General features: G+C 31.6%; 1 protein-coding gene across 1 annotated transcript in view; it reads right to left on the bottom strand.

Moving 5' to 3' along the window:
• Positions 1-18,581, bottom strand: part of ADAMTS6 (ADAM metallopeptidase with thrombospondin type 1 motif 6) — a 255,221-nt gene that overhangs the window by 96,482 nt on the left and 140,158 nt on the right. The window contains exons 10-11 of the mRNA XM_023537208.1: positions 16,849-16,990; positions 3,389-3,496 (exon numbers count right to left, since the gene is read on the bottom strand). Coding sequence (XP_023392976.1) covers positions 3,389-3,496; positions 16,849-16,990 — 250 coding nt within the window. The remainder of the gene's footprint in view (positions 1-3,388; positions 3,497-16,848; positions 16,991-18,581) is intronic.

The raw sequence follows: 18,581 nt of genomic DNA, 5'->3' as shown, positions 1-18,581 counted from the left end.
TTAGAGTTAAGATCAGAAGCCGTGCAGATTCCATTCATGTTTCTGAGACACGAAAACTAATGCTTATACTCTCTGATATTTGTTACTGCCAGTTAAGACAGTCCGACAAAGAGTTTTCTGCCCACCACCATCTAAGGTTGGCAAATAATAATCAAAAGTAATAATAATACTCTAGTAATATATACTAGCACCTTTCCTCAGAGGAAGCCCATAAAAAGCTCACGGAGATATTATCTCATTCCATCCTCACGATGTCTCTATGAAATATGTAGAAATGGATTATTTCCGATTTTAAAGTAGAAATTCATTATTTTGCCAATTATAACACAAATCGTATATTCTTAGCTTAATGCTCTGCCCACAGTGACTTCTTACTGTGATTCCTGAGATAAACTGTTACAGGTAGATAGGTGAAAAATATTCACTTAGTATTAAAGAGTAAAATATATTGTCACCACCAATCTCAAGCTCAGTGACTCACTTTATTCCCGTGACAGTAAAAAATTGCTTTTTCTCCGCAAAATTTCCCATCTAAAAATAAAGTAAAATCAGAGGCAGGATAGAGGGGCAAAGTTTTCAACTTTAGAATTGGAAAGGCCTGGACTAGAATCTCAGCTCTGCTATTAAATTGCTGTGTAACCTTAGACTCCCAAGTCTTAACTTTCCTCATCTTTAAAATGGAGTTAAAACAGTACCCACCTCATAGAATTTCTGTCAATATTAAATAGAACATATATGTGCCTGGCATGGTGTAGGTACTTTTAAAATATTCATTATCATCATAATTGTTATTGGTATTGTCAACTGTTTTTAGGTGGTGAGAATACAGACTGGCCACACAAGGCTGACCTGACAAAGTAACTAGCTCTTTGCATGGCTGTTTTGATTTGAGTCAACATTCTGAGCTCTGGTTTAATTTCCAGATAGATATAGCCTTAGGAGGAAAATCTACATTTGGCAACAGTAAACACACTTCTCTTTTAAAGAAAAAAAATAAGTGAAATCAATAATAACAAAAACTTCATAAATAATATGACAAATACAGCTAGTAACAAATAAATTAAAAATAAATTAAGAATTATTCAGCTCACATGTCTAGTTCTTTGTACTGTTTTCTCCTTAAAAATGTAAGTTGATCTAGTTCTTTGACAGTCTCTTCATAAATTCAAGTTTAATAAGAATATATTGAGAGTCTTCTCTTAGCATGCTGTTCTTTTTTTTCCAGGTGTCGATGTGTTTGCTTGCTTGCGTTCGTCCTTCCTTCCTTCCTTCCTTCCTTCCTTCCTTCCTTCCTTCCTTCCTTTTCCTTTCATTCATTTTAAGACTTCTTAGTGCCATTCCTAAAGCTGTCTATTAACCTTTCATATCTCTAGAACAATGGCTAAGATTTTTGTAGGTTAATTTACTTGGTAAAATCCAACATGTTAACTTTATGAAACTAAACTCTAATGTGAACATGAAAGACTTCTTGGTACACAAGCTTTGCTACACTTACAAGATTCTTACATCGTTTCTTACTGAGTCCAAGATGTTCTGTTGAGGTATGTCAGAAGCTGACAAGGGTCCAAAGACAGCATAAGGAGGCAGACAATGGGTTCTTTTAGAGAATTTCCATTTTTAAAAAAATGTATATATCAGAATTATGTAGATGCAATTTGAAGATGTAGATGCAAGGGGTTATGGATTAAAACATTGACAACCATTAACCTAAATTAAAAATGCAAATATTCAGAAATCAAATATATTTTTGCTCATTTTGTTAATTTTCTCTTGTCTATACTTATATACGCTTAGAAGAATTTTATTTCCTTTCTATTTGTTTATCTAGATTTAAACTCAATACTGTTAGCTTTATTATTATTGAATCTTCTAAGTATCCCTCGAAATTGTCTGTAATTTTAAAGAAATATGTCATCTCTATCACATATATGTTTATAGCTGTAAGATATGGCATTTGAGGGTCCTGTAATTAAGCACAAATGATATTAAATATGTGTTTACTATATAAATGATTGGTAGGGTTGAACTATGTGTTCTCAGATAGCCACTACTTATGATTTACTTATTTGGGTCGATTATGTAATTTATAGAATATTTTAAGAGGGCTCTGAGGTGTTTAAAAGTAAAAAAAAAAATTATGCTTTAGGTTAAAAAATAAAGTAAAATAAAAAGAGCCATCAGGCCTATTCATAGTATAATTCCAAGCAAATAGAATTTGCTGCCCATGGACTAGATCACAAGACTAATGACCAATCAAGCGCAAATAACGAAACATATTCTCACTGTGACTTTCCTCCCTTATGGTTGTACATTTCTTCTAAGAACAGATTGATTTAAATTGCTACTTGTCGTTGACAAGAATTGTTGGTTCCAAAATAAACCTAGGCTGTTGTTTCAAGAATGCGGTTCCTAATATTTTCTATTACTTCTGTGAAAAAAAAGAAGGAATTTTTGGTAGTATGCAAAGATCTCTGTATTTTTATTGGCTACTTATTTAGCCTCAAAAAAGACTGTTAATCCTTTAAAAATGACCCTATCAATTCATACATTTACCATAATTTACCAACATTTCCAAACTCAGCATGGAAAAGCCATCAACATGGGCACTAGGTCATGGGTCCTGAATGAAGCCGTCAGCAAGGATTAATAAACCGTGACAGCTGCCCAAAAGCTTTCATTCTTTTTATTTAAACATCAGATTGCAAGTTGAAATTCAGTGTAATCTTTGTTGAAACTAGCCCAACTAACAAGGAAGAAGTCAGAACTGAGAACAGATGACAGTAGTAGTTACTATTATAAATTCAGTCCATAGCAATAAATTCTAGAATTTACATATGTTGCAATTCCTAAAGAACTTCAAAAATAGCATAAATGGTTCCTATTTGATTCAACAATTTTTAATAATAATATTTTTGAAAACTAGACTGATGAAACTAAAATTATTTAGCACCATTTTCTATGCTCAATAAATTGCTTAATTATTCTTCCACTATTATCCTTTCTCTCAAACTACAACTTAAAAGTGACTATAGTTAGACTATAGTTATAAAAGAATTTGAGATCACATCATTTTCCTGGGAATTATTTATCAGAAAAAAAAACCAAACAGATAACTAAGCAGACTATATTATGTAAGATTATCGTTAGAATTTTCTGTTACAACTATAACTCACACATATATATACAGAAAGGTAAAATTGACCCAGAAAATACTCATTGTAATTTCCTAAACAAGGTATATTTGCAGATATCAAGATATAATAATAACTTATTAAACTAGGAATTTAGTATTTTCTCAAGTACATTTTAATTAGTATGCATGATTTCCTAGTAGTTGAATATCAACTCCAGAAAATTATCAAATAGCTAATAAATCATTTGAGCTTACCCCCTTCTCAATATTCCCAGTTTGACAGAGTGTTCCTTCAGCTGCAGGAATACTGTTGGTGACACAACGGTTGCTTTTGCTGAGACACCAGAGCTCTCTACACACTTCCTAGGAAAGAAGGCAAAAGCAAGTTGATCAGAGGTAAAGACTAAAATCATGTCCACTCTTCCATAAAATACACCCACAGTCACTCAGCATTATTTGTTTCTTGCTGGTATTGAAGCATCAAAGATGTGGATTTTGGAAGAGGTTCTAATGGAAAGTAGCTTACCCATTTTGCAGAATCATTTAAACATTTGCCTTTATAATTCTTACTTTACTAAAATATATCTTAGTTTTTAATATTAAGATGCTTTTAAAATAATTTGTAGAAATTTCATTAATAAAGAAGAGTAGGGGAAAAGAATGAATATGTAGAAAGGAAACTGCTATGTATTATTCTCAAGAATATATAATAGCATACACTTACCAGTTACTCTAGTGTTGCCTGGAAGATGACTTCCTAGATCTACTGCAATATTTAAATTAAGGCCATTTTAAGAAGAAAAAAAGAGAGACCATAGGAATGGGCAAGGAGTAATTTCTAAAATCAGAGATACCTAAAGAATAACCTAGCAATATTAGTTGCAGTTCATCAATGCAGCCCATCTTCATGAAAAAAAAATTTGGTTTTAAACAAAGGTTGCTATTTACATATAATTTTCACCAATGACATATTTCAGATGTATGGAGTTGTCTTCTCTTATTTATTATGATTTCTCATTATCCTATTTCAGTATGGGAGAATTACAACACTTATTCTAAAATTGGCAATATAAAATACCTCATTTTGTTAACATACTATCAGATTTTAAAATAAGCTGTCCAGCATATCTCTGAGTAAGGTGTTTTAAATAACAGTCCCCAGAAAGCTTATTTTGAAGAAATACTCAAAATTTTCAGTGTTTCTTTATATAACATCACCAATTAGCATCATTACTGATATTACAAGTTTTTAATTTAAAATAGAACCACTTAGTAAAAACATGTTTGCAATAAACATATATTAATCTGGAATGCAAAGATAAATTTAAATACAACATTCAATTATATTGCTATTATTCCCAACTGCTCTTTAAACTCTCAAATATAATTATTAGAACTTATCTCACATATCACAAGAAAAAAAATTTTGTAACCATGTCTGGTGATAACTGTTAATTACACTTACTGTGGTGATCATTTCACATTATAGGCAAATAGTGAATCATTTATGTTGTCCACTTGAAACTAATATAGTATTACATGTCAAATATATCTCAATTAAAAAATTTTTAAAAAGAACTTATGTGACATTAACAGAATTCAGAAATAAAGCATAACATACTGAATCAAGTCAAACGTTCCCACAAATAGAAATGCCCCACAGAGAACAGTAAATTGAAGAGATCACTATGGGCCCTTCTGCATGATGCTCTCCTTATCCCGCCAGACAGAGAATGAGACAAGTAATTTCTATTAGACTTTTTAAATATTTTTGGAAAATTATCTAATTTAAATACCATTTGGAGAACTATTGAGCTAGAAGAGAGTTAAACATTAGAAAAGAAAAACAACATGTACCATGAATCGTAATAAAAAGATAAAATTTTCCTGTTCTTATAATCCAATGTATTATAAAGACTACTTTCTTTCAAAGTTTCTGTTTCTACTCTAAAAGAAGGTTATTTACACTATTTTATTCTTCCTTTTCTATAGGATATGGTTTATTAGTACATGTTTCTTTTAGTTTAATATTTAAAAAGCAGTAGGACTAACATTTAGAGTCTTAAAATATTGCCTGGTAAAATAAAATAGTATTATTTCCCATCCGTTCAAGGATATTTGTTGAGCACCTAAATTCACCAGACATTATGTTAGTGTTACCAAAAAAAATAACACCATCACTTAGAATTGAAGGGGTTCAGGGAGGCGGTAGGGTATAATCAGACATGTAGCCCAAACGCCATGGATGGGTACTGCTCTATGATAAAGTTTTTAATATTCTGTGACAAAATTAGAAGAATGATGTCAGTGTGGTTAGGTTTTTCATGAAACTAAATGCTTTATTTTAATGGACTGCCCTTATTTATGAAGTGTTATTTTTACTTTTTAGGCATTACAACAGACTGAAAGATTCTTTGGGGCTGGGTGTGTTTGCTTATGGCAGTCTTTACAAAATGTTTTTACTTGGCAAAATTAAAAGTTGACATCCCTGTGTTGAACTGCTAATCTTTGGAGAGGAATTTTCCTTGTCTACAAAAGTATAAAAGTCTGTGATCTATTCATTGCCCAAACCTTGATCATCAATATATATTTAGCTTATTCTATATGTTTACCAATGCTTTTAATAAACAACTGTTTCTTGTATCCTGCACTATCCTTTAAATTCAATTTCTTCTTGATATACATTCTTTAGTAGTTAATTTAACAAAGGAACTCTTGTTCTTAGTTGTCTGAAAATATATTTATTTTGCCTTCATTTTAAAAATGATATTTTAGTTGACTATAGTATTCTAGGCTGATATTTAATCTTACCTTGGCATTTGAAGGTGTTAAGTTCATTGTTATCTGGAAACTTTATGGGGGCTGATAAAGTCATCTGTCTGTCTAATTGCTGTTTCTTTGTGATAAAGTCTTCCCAGTTGCTTTTAAGAGTTCTCTTTGTCTTTCTCTAGTGCAGTTTCACCACTACATCTAGGTGTTCTTTTTATTTATCTACTTGAGATTCGTGCTTTGAGAATTCATATCTTTGATTCTTAAAAATTATTAGTCATTATTTCTTTTAATATATCTCTTCCTCATTCTTTCTTCTGGAACGCCTATTCAACTTATATTGGACCTTCTTGTTCTTAGCCTCTTTTCATATTTTCCATATCTCTTTCTCATGGGTTGCTAATCTTTCTGCTTGCTAAATTCATGGTGGATTATTTCCTTATGCTGTCTGTTCTTTTGTATTCAAGCTTATTTCAATGAATATTTTGTTATTATTTTGAGCAATCTGTGCCTCGAGTTGTAGAAGTGTAGGCTCATGCATTTGTTTCCATCATAGCTCCACTGTTTCACTGAATCAGTTTTCATGTCGATTTATTGTAGACTGTATAAAGTCTTACTCCGTTCTTATGTGAAGCACAAGCTAATGGCTTCAATTTCACACAGGAGCTATTTTTCCCTGTCCAGAGCAAAGAGTAGACAAGCTTACTTGCCATTTCTTTTTACTTCTTTCTTTGCAGTAGAGATAATCCTTCCAAAGTTCTGACTTTACAAAAGGGTCTCGGTTCCAGTTTCTTAGCTCAAGCCCAAGGCGATGTCTCTTATCCCAACATGGGCGACATCAGCTCACCAGCTTATCACTTGAACTAAAATTGTTCAGTTCTGGCACATAGCTACCTCCCTTTTTTGGTTCAGATATATACAAGCTTTCTGCTAAAAGGTTATAAATGTATTTTGTGAAAAACCCCACATTCTGAAAAATCACTTATGAGAAAAACAAGGTTAATAGGGAAAAAAAGGAGTGGAGCAGACCACTTAAAAGCTATGTAACTTTGTAGTCAGAAAACAAGCAAAACATCAACGGTACTAATTAAATATGTGCACAGTTAAATCTCTGCTGGCATTTTTGTCTCCTCATCCCAATCCATTGATCCTTGGTAGCTTTAACCCTGTGGCTTGTGATGCTTCCTTCTTAGAGATGTAGGTCTTTGAGAGTATCTGTCGCCAACAAAAACACTTTTATAAAAATTGAAAATTAGATTCAGGGTATAGCTTCTTTATCGATGAGCTTAAAAAATAACATAAAGGGATGTAAAATCCACAGATTTTTCATCTGCCCTCATAACTTCAATAGATAATTTAGTGTTTTGGAAATGAAGCCGGTAAGCTATTCACTATTCCAATAAAGAATGAAGCTTCTATAGAACTTTCAATTGTTTCTAAGAGTCTTTCTAACATGTTATAGATTTTCTCTTTGTGAGAAAACTTGTCTGATAGCTTCGCATCACTAATCACTAGGAAATAATCATGTATGAACAAACAAGACTTATGCATTACACTGGCATCATTCCATAGTCTGTCAATTTTACTTATGTCTCTTCTCATCACAGAAATACATGTTATAGCTAAATAAATGATATTTGTTAAGTTTTACTTATCTAGCATTTTCTATTTTTATACCTGAAGGAGTGATTCTGTTTACTGTTTGTTTTTGAAACCGAAACTCTTTTCCTAGACTTTAAAAGTCAATTATATAAAGGATTTGAGACAAAATACGCATAAAAATTTGAAGTCAGTTCAACCAGTGGATATATCCTAAGAATTCTCATCACAGGGAGAAATTTTTTCCCTTTCTTTTCATTGTATTTATATGAGATGATGGATATGAACTAAACCTATTGTGGTAATCATTTCAGAGTATATGTAAATCAAATCATCACACTGTATACCTTAAACTTACACAGTGATATATATCTATTATTTCTCAGTAGAAATGGAAAAAAGAAGGTAAAAAAAAAAACTAGGAGGGGACAGATTTCATTTCAAGGTATAAAAGTATCTTCAAGAAGAGCTGAACAGTGATTAAATAAAACTGGATCTCTCATCACTGGAAAAACTCTAGCATATACTTCTTGACCTCTCAGCAGCGATGTTGTAGGTAGGAAAAAAAAGAAAGGAACTAACATTTTTTCAGGAGATACTGTCAAGTACTGTTGTAGGCATATTCATATTTCTATCTCATTTAATCATTATGAAAATCTTCTTAGACAAAATGAGAAACTTTGAATTCAGAAAGATTTAAAAATTTGCTTCATTCTTTACTAAAACTAGATTTGAGTTAGCTCTGTCTAGTATCAATGCCCAAGGTATCTCCAAACAACTAGGCTACCTTCCTATTTCTCTTAAATGTATCAGAATTGAATGAAGTCAATGGCCAATTAAGGGTGATTAGTAAGGGTTTACTTGTATTCTAATATTTAAAAAAAACTCACTAAATGTTCATAATACCCTTCTCCCCTTTACCTGTATTTTAAAGAAAGTTATCTCCAATTTAATACTATTATTACTGACTCATAACATTCACTTAGTATATGAGCTTAGGCATCAATGTATACATTATTAATATTATTATTATTTAATATTATAATTGGAACTTCTAAATGTAACATCACTACTTGTGTTTGGATTTTTAAAAGATACTGTTAACATACTTCTCAAAGTATTCCATGGTCTTCCAAGAGAAAAGACATTTGAAATACTACTACTTATTTAAAATTTTAATATCAACTTCCAGGCTTCTACTGTATTTGATTTTTCAGATAAATCACAGTTTTCAAGCATTAAGAACAATACAAATATTAGCAAATATAAATCATAATAAAAATACATATAGAGTTAAGTTTAAAGTAATTAACTAAAATAAAATAATTTGTCTAATATTTAGAAAATAACTGTAAAGAAGTGAACTAGGGCTCCTTTGATCAGAATACAATAATTGATTGTTTTACAGTGAATGAATGACCCTTTCAAAATAATAGAAGAAATTGAAATGATAATTTTTAATGTTTCCATCCACTTCAAGTTTAACTATAGGTATTAAGTGATACTGAAAAATAGGAAGAAAAGCTCTTTGATTTACCTGGAAATTTTTTAATTAGCTGTTTACATAAGGGCAAAAGGGATATCATAAAAGTCCAGTACCATTTTATAATTATTGTATCATTAAGGAAGCAAAATGGCATATGAAGAGAAAATGGCATCTTTATTGCTAGAAGGTTTTATTTTTTATTTTTAACAACTGTAAAGATCATAAAAGTTTCTGCCCTTGGGAAACCCTAAACCCTATGCCATCTTGGGTCTTTGGCTCTGGATATGAAACATTCTCTTTGTCCTCATTACCCTATCAGTAACATCTCTCAACAGCTGTTTGCAATAAAGGATCCTGACGTCCAAGAGGGAGAACAGAGCCCTGAAGAGGTCAAGAAGGAGCATCAGTGATTAGAAAGGTTACTTATCATTGTATCACACAAAGGAAAATTGAAAAGCAACATATGGTGACCCCATGGCCTGGCTCCAGGTGTTTAGTAGCCATCTGAAGAAAGAGAATAATGTACCCTTATTTCAGCTTTAAATAGGTTAATTTTGTTATGTGGGTAATTTAAGTGCAAGAGATCCTAAAAAGGCGAAGAAGAAAATTATATGTATATACATATGTTTTTGTTATATATAAATAAAAAGTTAATATAGAAATTGAGATTAAATCATCATTATTTTGAACAGGCTAAAAAACGATCAAGTGGCTTAAACAAACAAAAAAGCTCTAAGAAGCAAATCCAGAGTAAAAACTACTGATCTTTAAGGATATAAGTGAATATGAACCTATAATTTTGGCTTGAAATTTAAGGGAAAATAAAAATCAAATCAACTTCTTGTCAAGTATATGTTTGATAAATACACATATTTGGACTCCAAAACAATATTGAGATGCTAAAATAATTCTAAGCCTTTTATTCCCTAAGCCCACATCACATCACACTGTAGAATATTTACACTGCTTTAAAAGCTTCAAGCAAAGTGATTCTGCAATCTCCCTCAGTGTAAAATTCCAATGTTTAATAGTTTAAAATTCTTCCTTCTACCTAATCTTCAACCTTCCAGCTGTAAAAATTAAGGCCACTGGATTTTTTTATGCTCTTAGTAGGGAAAGAGAACAATTTGTTACCAGCAATCAAACTATAACAAATGTCCTAAAGCCTGAAGATGGTTTTGAGGCCAACATTTAACTGTCTATTTTACAGGCTACTCCAACTCAATTTCTTTAAACTTCCCTTATATGTACTTCTAAGTATTTCACTATTATCCTCTCTCAAGTTATCTGCATCTCTTAAAAAGAAAATTGGGTAAGTAGCTAATAATACCCTGAAAAAGACTAATCAAGTCTTTCTACTGGAATGATTCTCAATGAGAAAGCAATCATGACTTGACTCAGCTAATCAGCAGTGACTCAATAATAAACGAAGGGGAGTAAGCATGAAAACATTAAAAACTAGAGTCTGAGAGACAAAATATGTCTGTCTTTACAAAGTACTCTCCATGGGGAAAATACCATAACTAGAAAACTCAACTATTTTATCTCTAGCAGGTTACTCTGACTGCGAAGAGTTACGCTGCAGGCAGATACAGGTTGATGACATTCTTATTATAGTTATTAATTAACATGTTAATAAAAATAATTATGCTATCTCATTTTAATTCTATTCTTTCCAAACAATCTTTTGATAATAAATTTGCCTATTGGGTAGATTTCCATAGGTAATAAAACGTTCAGATTTTAGTTGAGTTGACTACATATAAACTTAAGGTTATATTTCTTACTATAAACTAATAGATCTAATTTTATATATACACATAAACTCCCTTTGACCTTTCATTTCTAATATTAGATCTTAAAAATCTCTCATCACCTAAAGTGTGGAACAAACATGCATACTTAACCATTTATAAATTATTCTGTCATTAGTTACTTAATTGAGGTATGAAGAGAAAACATTAAAGTTTGATAATCTGTAAGTAAAATAAAGCCTTTGACACAAATACATTTTCCCTGAAAAGATTCAACATTAATGAGAAGTCTTAAAGTTTTCAAAATTATATTATCTTCTTTGCTTTTTTGTTTCCACCACATTACATGGGGATTCTGCAACTTCTTTTGTAGGGTGTATCCCTAACATTGAAACAGAGTAACTGGAAGAAATCTTTGTATATAGGCTGGTCAGAAAGAAAGCCTGTATGAAGAGAAATTGCATTTGAGTTAAAACTGAAAGATAAGAATGAGTTAAAATATGACCCCTTGAAATATCTTAACATGCTCTCCAGAGTACAGATGGCTCAGATTTTCCTAAAGCACTACCAGCATTATCAGCTCTACAGAAATGGTACCATGGATGACAGATATTCACAGAGGAAAGGGAAACATTGATTGAATGTCTGCCATGTGCCAGGTAAATAAAAAGCACTTTGCATGCTTGTCACACCCTTTTGCTATCTGAAGTTTACAACAACAACTTGGCTGCTCTTCGCTGGAAAAATTGTTTGAATAAAATCTACTGATGGTCAATTTGAGGTCATAGGAAATAGCTAGTGGTAAGCACACTTTCTATTTAAAATATTCTGTCAAACAGTATTCTGTTCCATTGTGAAACCATGTATCAGATCAAGTATTCCCACTCATGGTTCAGAATACCTGGTCCATTAATAAAACACTGTTCGGTTCTACATGAAAGTAAGCAAATATACCACACGCTATTATGCATTTACATGCTAACTTCTGAGTCTATGTAAACAGCAACAAACTTCATAGATAGTAACAATTTCCCATAAATTAAACACAGCTATGATGTCAATAAAATGTCTCTGGTTTTGTCCTGGGTATTAAATCTACCTGTGGATTAGCAATCATCTCTCTCTCTGTTTTTTAAACTACTTCATTGAGATATGATTGACATACAAAAAGCTGTACATATTTAATGTGTAGGACTTGGTAAGTCTAGAGATAAGTATACGCCCATGAAACTATCATCACAAACTAGGCCAGAAACACCTATCACCTCAAAAGTTTCCTCCTGTTCTCTTTATTTATGTGTATATATTTTTTATGTGTATAATATGAATGCTCAGCATAAATACAGTATTATTTACTATGGGCGCTGTGTTATACAGTAGATCTCTAGTACTTATTTATCTTGCTTAAATAGACTTTGTATCCTTTGACTAATACCTACCTCCCCAACCCCCCTCTCTTCAGCTCCTGGCAACCACTGTTCTACTTTCTGCTTCTATGAGTTCAACTATTTTAAATTCCTTATATAAACGGTATCATGTAGTATTTGTCCTTTCATGTCTGCATTATTTCTCTCAGCATAACATCCTCCAGATTCATCTATGTTGTCACAAATGGCAGATTTCCTTCATTTTCTTCTTTTTTTTAAGGCTGAATGATATTCCATTGCATGTATAAACCACATTCTTTATCCCTCCATCTGTCGATGGACATTTAGATTGCTGCCATGTCTCAGCTACTGTAGCAATGTTACAGTGCACATGAGAGTACACATATGTCTCTTAGAGGTCCGGATTTCAATTCTTTTGGATGTACTCCTGGAAGCAGGATTGCTGGATCATACTGAAGTTCTGTTTTTAATTTCCAAGGCAACTCCATACTGTTTTTCATAGTGGCCTCTTTCCTCCACATCCTTGCCAGCATTTGTAATCTCTTCTTTTTTTGGTAATAACCATCCTAACATGTATGAGGTGATATCTCATTGTGGTTTTGATTTGTATTTTCCTGATTATTGGTGATGTTGAGCACCTTTTCATATACCTGTTGGCCATTTGTATGTCCTCTTTTGAGAAATGTCTACTCAGTTCCTTTGCCTATTTTTTAATTGGGTTATTTGGGCTTTTTTCATTATTGGATTGTAGGAGTTCCTTATATATTTTGGGTATCAACCCTTTACCAGATATACGGTTTGCAAATATTTTCTCTAATTCCATAAACTGCCTTTTCATTTTGTTAACAAAGTTTCCTTGGCTGTGAAGAAGCTTTTTAGTTCAATATAGTCCTATCTGTCTATTTTATTTACTTTTGTTGTCTGTGCTTTTGGTGTCATATCTAAGAAATCATTGCCAAGACCAATGTCAATTTTTTTCCTGTTTTTTTCCTATGAGTTTTATAGTTTGGGGTTATAGAAGTTTTTAATCCCTTTTGAGTTCATTTTACATGGTATAAGATAAGGGTCCAGTTTCATTCTTCTGCATGTGTCTGTCCAGTTTTCTCCACTTCCCCAAGAGAACCCTTGTGCACCATTTACCAAAAAGATTATCTTTTCCCCGTTGTGTATTCCTGGCACTCTGTTCAAAAATTGCTTTGGCTATGTGGGGTCCTTTGTGGCTCCATATGAATTTTAGGTTTTCCTTTTTTATATTTCTGTTAAAAAATGCCATTGGGGAAATCATCTCTTGATAGTTACCAGTAAATTATATACTGGATATTGTTAACCTATACTAAACCATTAAATATATTTGAAAACAACATGTGAGATATAACTTAAAGTGACAGAATAAAGAAATACAGAGTTATGTCTGACATTCAGACCTGAATTAATCTGTGCTTTTTGGAAAGCAGTCAAAAGATCACCCACAGTCTTACAATATGTAGGCTCATTAGTGACTTCCTTCCTATGTTTAAACTTATTATTGTTGTCATGAACTGTTTTTGTTAATCTAGTTTTAATAATTCTCTTCTACTAAGAGAGAAGAGACTAACAGAAAGTGAGAAAAGCCTGAGACAATAGATTCTATAGAGATTTACAGGAAGGAATTTGTCTGTACAAGGCAAAGAAGCATTTTTTGGACTAAACTGATAACGTTTTATTTGCAATGCATTTTCATCAAAGATGCTTCAAATGCCCCCATAGAAAACTGCTAACATATTATTTTTAGATGAGCTAGTAGGGATCTGGCTTTGCATGCTGCTTGTCTGGACTTGTGTCTTGCCTGGAAGAGATCCTAATTTTTCATATACGGTGACAGAAAATAAAACTCAAATCCAAGACTACGGGTTACAGACACATGAGAATTTATGATCCTAAAAATAAGTTTATGGAAGCTCTTCTAATCAACTCTCGCACAAAAAAGACTTGGACAAAATGGAGAGTTTTGAGAAAATATTTAGAAACAGATATCACTTGCTAAAAAGTGTCTCCTGAAATAAAATATATCTGCTATCTTTGTTTTATTAGCATATTTACTATACCTAATAGAAAGCAGAACTGACAGATTTACACTTATTTTTTATTTTTATTTTTTACCTTGGGGTAGATAAATCACATTCTGTATTTTTAGTTTCCCCATCTAGAAAACATTGTAATTACAATTTTAACCAAAGTAGTCTGGAGTATCTCAGAAAATAAACAATGTAAATATAAAAAAAAAAACTTCTTATCATTTATAAATTATTACATTATACAACTATATTACTTTGTATATTGTGGTGTGCTGTTTTGTTCTTTGCATTTACAGCCCTTACAATCTCCTCATACTTCTAACAGGATTAAGGAAAACCTAAATGGATGATATACAGAAATAATGGTGAAAATGTTGTCCCAGAGTAAAACAAAAATGAAAAGTTTTCATGTAAATTCCCAAATATAACTAACATGTATATAATGAACCTACTCACGGAAAATTCAGGCAAGATTTTTCATACTCACAGATGTAATCACTGGTACCCTCAGCAATGACTACCTGATGACCAAAGTTACAGGTCATTTTGCAGTTGTTTAAAATCTTCTCTGACATCATTAGAGACCTGCTCGTTGAAAGAGGGATCACTTCATTTTGCTTCAACACCAGAAGTATCCTCTCACTGCAAGCCTGCAGTGCTCTTCAAAGCCTGTTTAGTGTTCATCTCAGGATGTTACACTCAGACAGCTATCTAAATCAGGGCTGGTTTGTTTTCTTTTCAGCTACCATCTCAAGCATGACTTGTTTACCTGACTGGACTCTCACCTTCAAAGCCACTACTGTTTGCTAAAGTAGAATTTAAAATTGTTTAAAACCAGATAAAACATAGTATACGTTTGAGTGCTCTCAATTGTGTAAACCCATTTTTTCAGGCACAAACTTAAGAGAAGGGAGGATAATAATCTGTTGTGACTCAAGAAACTTTGTTAGTAACATACAGCGCTTTATAAAAAAGTAGCATAAGTATTTTCATATAGTACATGAATGTAAGGAAATCATTTTGCTGTAAATCAAAATGTAAAGATTCATAATAAAATACATGAAATTTTGTTAATGTCTTTCTCGTTTTCCAATTTTATTTTATATCAATTACAAAAGTCTTTATAAATATAACACATAAAGAAGTAGGATCTAAAAGCTAAATATAAGGAACATAAACTGAAAATATATAATTTTTAAATTATTATTTATCTCACTTCAAATCAGCTAGTCTGAAATAAATGAGATATACACATACAGAGAGGATAATCAGGTCAAAAATTTCTGTTAATTTATTGAAGAAAGAAAAGTAAATCCATAGATCCTGTAAAATTGATGATACAATCATCTAATATGGAAATACATAGGTGGAGTTAAAACCCAATTTCCAATAGAAAAACTATATTACCTATTTGACTTTCTATCTAAGAAATGAGAGACTGTAGATAAGAATAATCTAAGAGAAAACCTGTAATATCATTTTATCATGAATTTCAACCTACTAAACTACAAGTATATACAAAGACTGAGATTAAAGTTTGGCTGACTTTTTCTGAGGGAAAAAAGGGTGAAAAAAGCTAAAATCATACAGAAATGAGAAAAGAAGAAAAGACTCTTTACCAAGAGACGTGAAAAGCCAAAGTTTTAATCATGGCTCTAGATATTCTGATAGTTGCGCACAATCTTTAAATCTAGTGTACCAAATGTGCAGCCAAAGCCAAATAATAATAGACTTGTCACCCAAGGGAGATTTTTAAAAATCACTTTCATTTGCTTTGTACCCATGAGGAATAACTGGTGCAGTACAATGCATATATTGTTTCATCTTAACTACCTTAAAACTTAATTTTTTTATTGTTGTTATTTTTTTTAAATTGACTTCAAACACTATTAGAGTAAAAATAGGAACCAAGTCTTTAAACCTATTTTTCACCCATGAAAATTTCTTAACAACTTATTCAAAAATTATATTCTTTCTCTCAACATGCTTATACTGGGTGTCTACTTATGAACATGTCCCTATCCTAGACACTGAAATCTTTCTCTATGAAACTTAAGAAGAACTTTTTGTACATTTTTTAAGATAGACATTGAGACTTCTTTAGGCAGACATGCAGAGTCAATTATGATCTATTTTTTTTTCCACACTAATTTTTCCTCTTTCTTTTTTTGAGTTAACGTCATCTTGTCACCACTGAGTTGTCGTGTTAGAATGTGGGTAGTGGATTGAAGCAACTTGAAATGACTCAGCACCAGTAAGTATTAATTAAAGTAAAGGCTCCTAGCCAATATAAAAATGTCCTTAACCAAATTATTAGAGTACCAAAAAGGTGAAATTGGGGAGAGAGGTTTCAAAACCATAACTTTTTATAAGATAAACTAAAGTTGGTATCATAAACTCAGGACTTAAAGAAAAAATACATTAGAAATTATTAAAATTCTACCAGCATCCCTCACAAGACATTTGAAAATTGTTTACTTTTGTATTGCTCAAACATTTAGAAACATATTAAACAAACAATATCAGAAAGAGAGCAGAGTCAAAGGCCATATTTGCATTAATGACGTTACCAAAGGTAAACTAGATTCATCAAAATTCTATCCTAACATTTGTGTCATGAAAGAGAACTTATAAATGACTGAACATAAGGACTGAGACTTCTTACCCCATATTTACACTGGCGGGATGTTGCTCCATACTGGTAACGACATTGCTCATCAGCGTCATACACCTGCCCTGGGGCCACAGCTGGGTAAAGAAATTCACGCTTGGGAGGCTCATTATCCAGGCAAGTACCACGGCCCGAACTGTTCAACATAAAGAATCAAAGGAAATTAGGTACACTATGGACTATTTCTATCACAATTATAAAACCATGTGTTGAGCTCTTTGTTTTAATAACTTGATGCATGAAAAACAATACATTCTACCAAGAAATAATCACATGGCAAAATAAAATAGCTTTACTGAAACCTGAATAAGAGCTCCAATAGTTTTCTTTTCCAGCACCAAGACATAATAAAAGCATCTCAGACAACAATGTGAAAATGTCATGTTGGCCTTCAAACACTGATTTAAACTAATTTCTGAAGGAATCAAAACAATTTCATATTGCTCTAAGTTTCTTGTTTGTTTTCAGTAAAAATATAACCACATCTGGTAGTAGAATTAAAAACATAAAATGTGGAAAATGAAAAAAAAAATTGTGGTTGTAATGCTTAAAGACCTAATCTATATAATTCTACCTTGGGCAGAACAATAGATGCTGTGGTAAGACATGTCCAAAGGTTCTTGAAATATTTCAGTAATAAATGGGCCGAATGACAGATGAGGCCAAGATCCAAAGTTCTCCTCTCAAGTATATTAGAAGTGTTTAGTCTCTCAAAAATTTCATATTTCATCTAGGGTCATCAGAGTTAAGAAAGGGAATGTTTTCCTCTCTATATAGTTTCTGCTTTTCAAAGTGTGCTTGCGCTCAAACATAATATTTTAATTCAGTGGAACAAATAACATAAAGATCGCCAAAAACCAGACAGAATACCTTAGTTTAAAGAGCTTTCTTTAAACTTTGCTAAATATAATTGTTCATTTTTATTGAGTCAGTGTGCATAAAATAGGACAGATGCTTTTTTACTTTCATTTCACATGTGAGTAAGTTAGAATTTTTAAAGAATTCCTATGCCAACATTTAAAAATTTTTTCCAACATTCCTGTCAATTGTGCCAGCACTTGTGTTTTTTTTCCAAATCTTTTCCATCTACTTTGCCAAAGGAAAATAATTTCACAAGTAGAAGTTCCTCAGCTATTATTTAAGACAGTACAAATTTTCATTAATAGATATGTAAGAAAGAATCATGCATAATAATGTTTCATATTTACTTAAAATTTTACCATATTCTTAAAATGTAAAAGTTAATTTGCTATATAAAAAAGTATATTTATACAGCAGCAAATTAATACCTTTTAAAAATTGAAACAAATTATTCATAAGGTGATAGACTAAAAGATCAAATGGACAGAATATTGTCTTCTTTACACATTTTTCCTTCCATTTATGCACCTTTTGATTAATTTTTAGTCAATAAAAAACATTTAGATAAAATATTAAATGTGGTATTAATATAGATGGAATTTATTATTCACTATTACCATCAAGGTATTTAACTAATAGAAAACTTTTTTTGTACCCAGTTACTCAGTTTTCATGACAGAACTTTTTATTTCCTGTTTATTGTACTTTTAGAAATTGACATGCACCTCAGTATGAAAAATTATTCCTTAAAGAATTTTTAAAATAGCAAGTTCTTTCTATTTTATAATGTAAAATATCTTTAATCTATATGAGTATGCAAATGTTAAGCAAATGTAATTCTATTAGTAAATTCAAAATTTTATATT

The sequence above is a fragment of the Pteropus vampyrus genome, unplaced genomic scaffold, assembly GCF_000151845.1.
Source record: "Pteropus vampyrus isolate Shadow unplaced genomic scaffold, Pvam_2.0 Scaffold182, whole genome shotgun sequence".
Taxonomy (NCBI): domain Eukaryota; kingdom Metazoa; phylum Chordata; class Mammalia; order Chiroptera; family Pteropodidae; genus Pteropus; species Pteropus vampyrus.
Note: the sequence above shows the minus strand (reverse complement) of the source record. Positions and strands in the feature narration are given on the sequence as shown.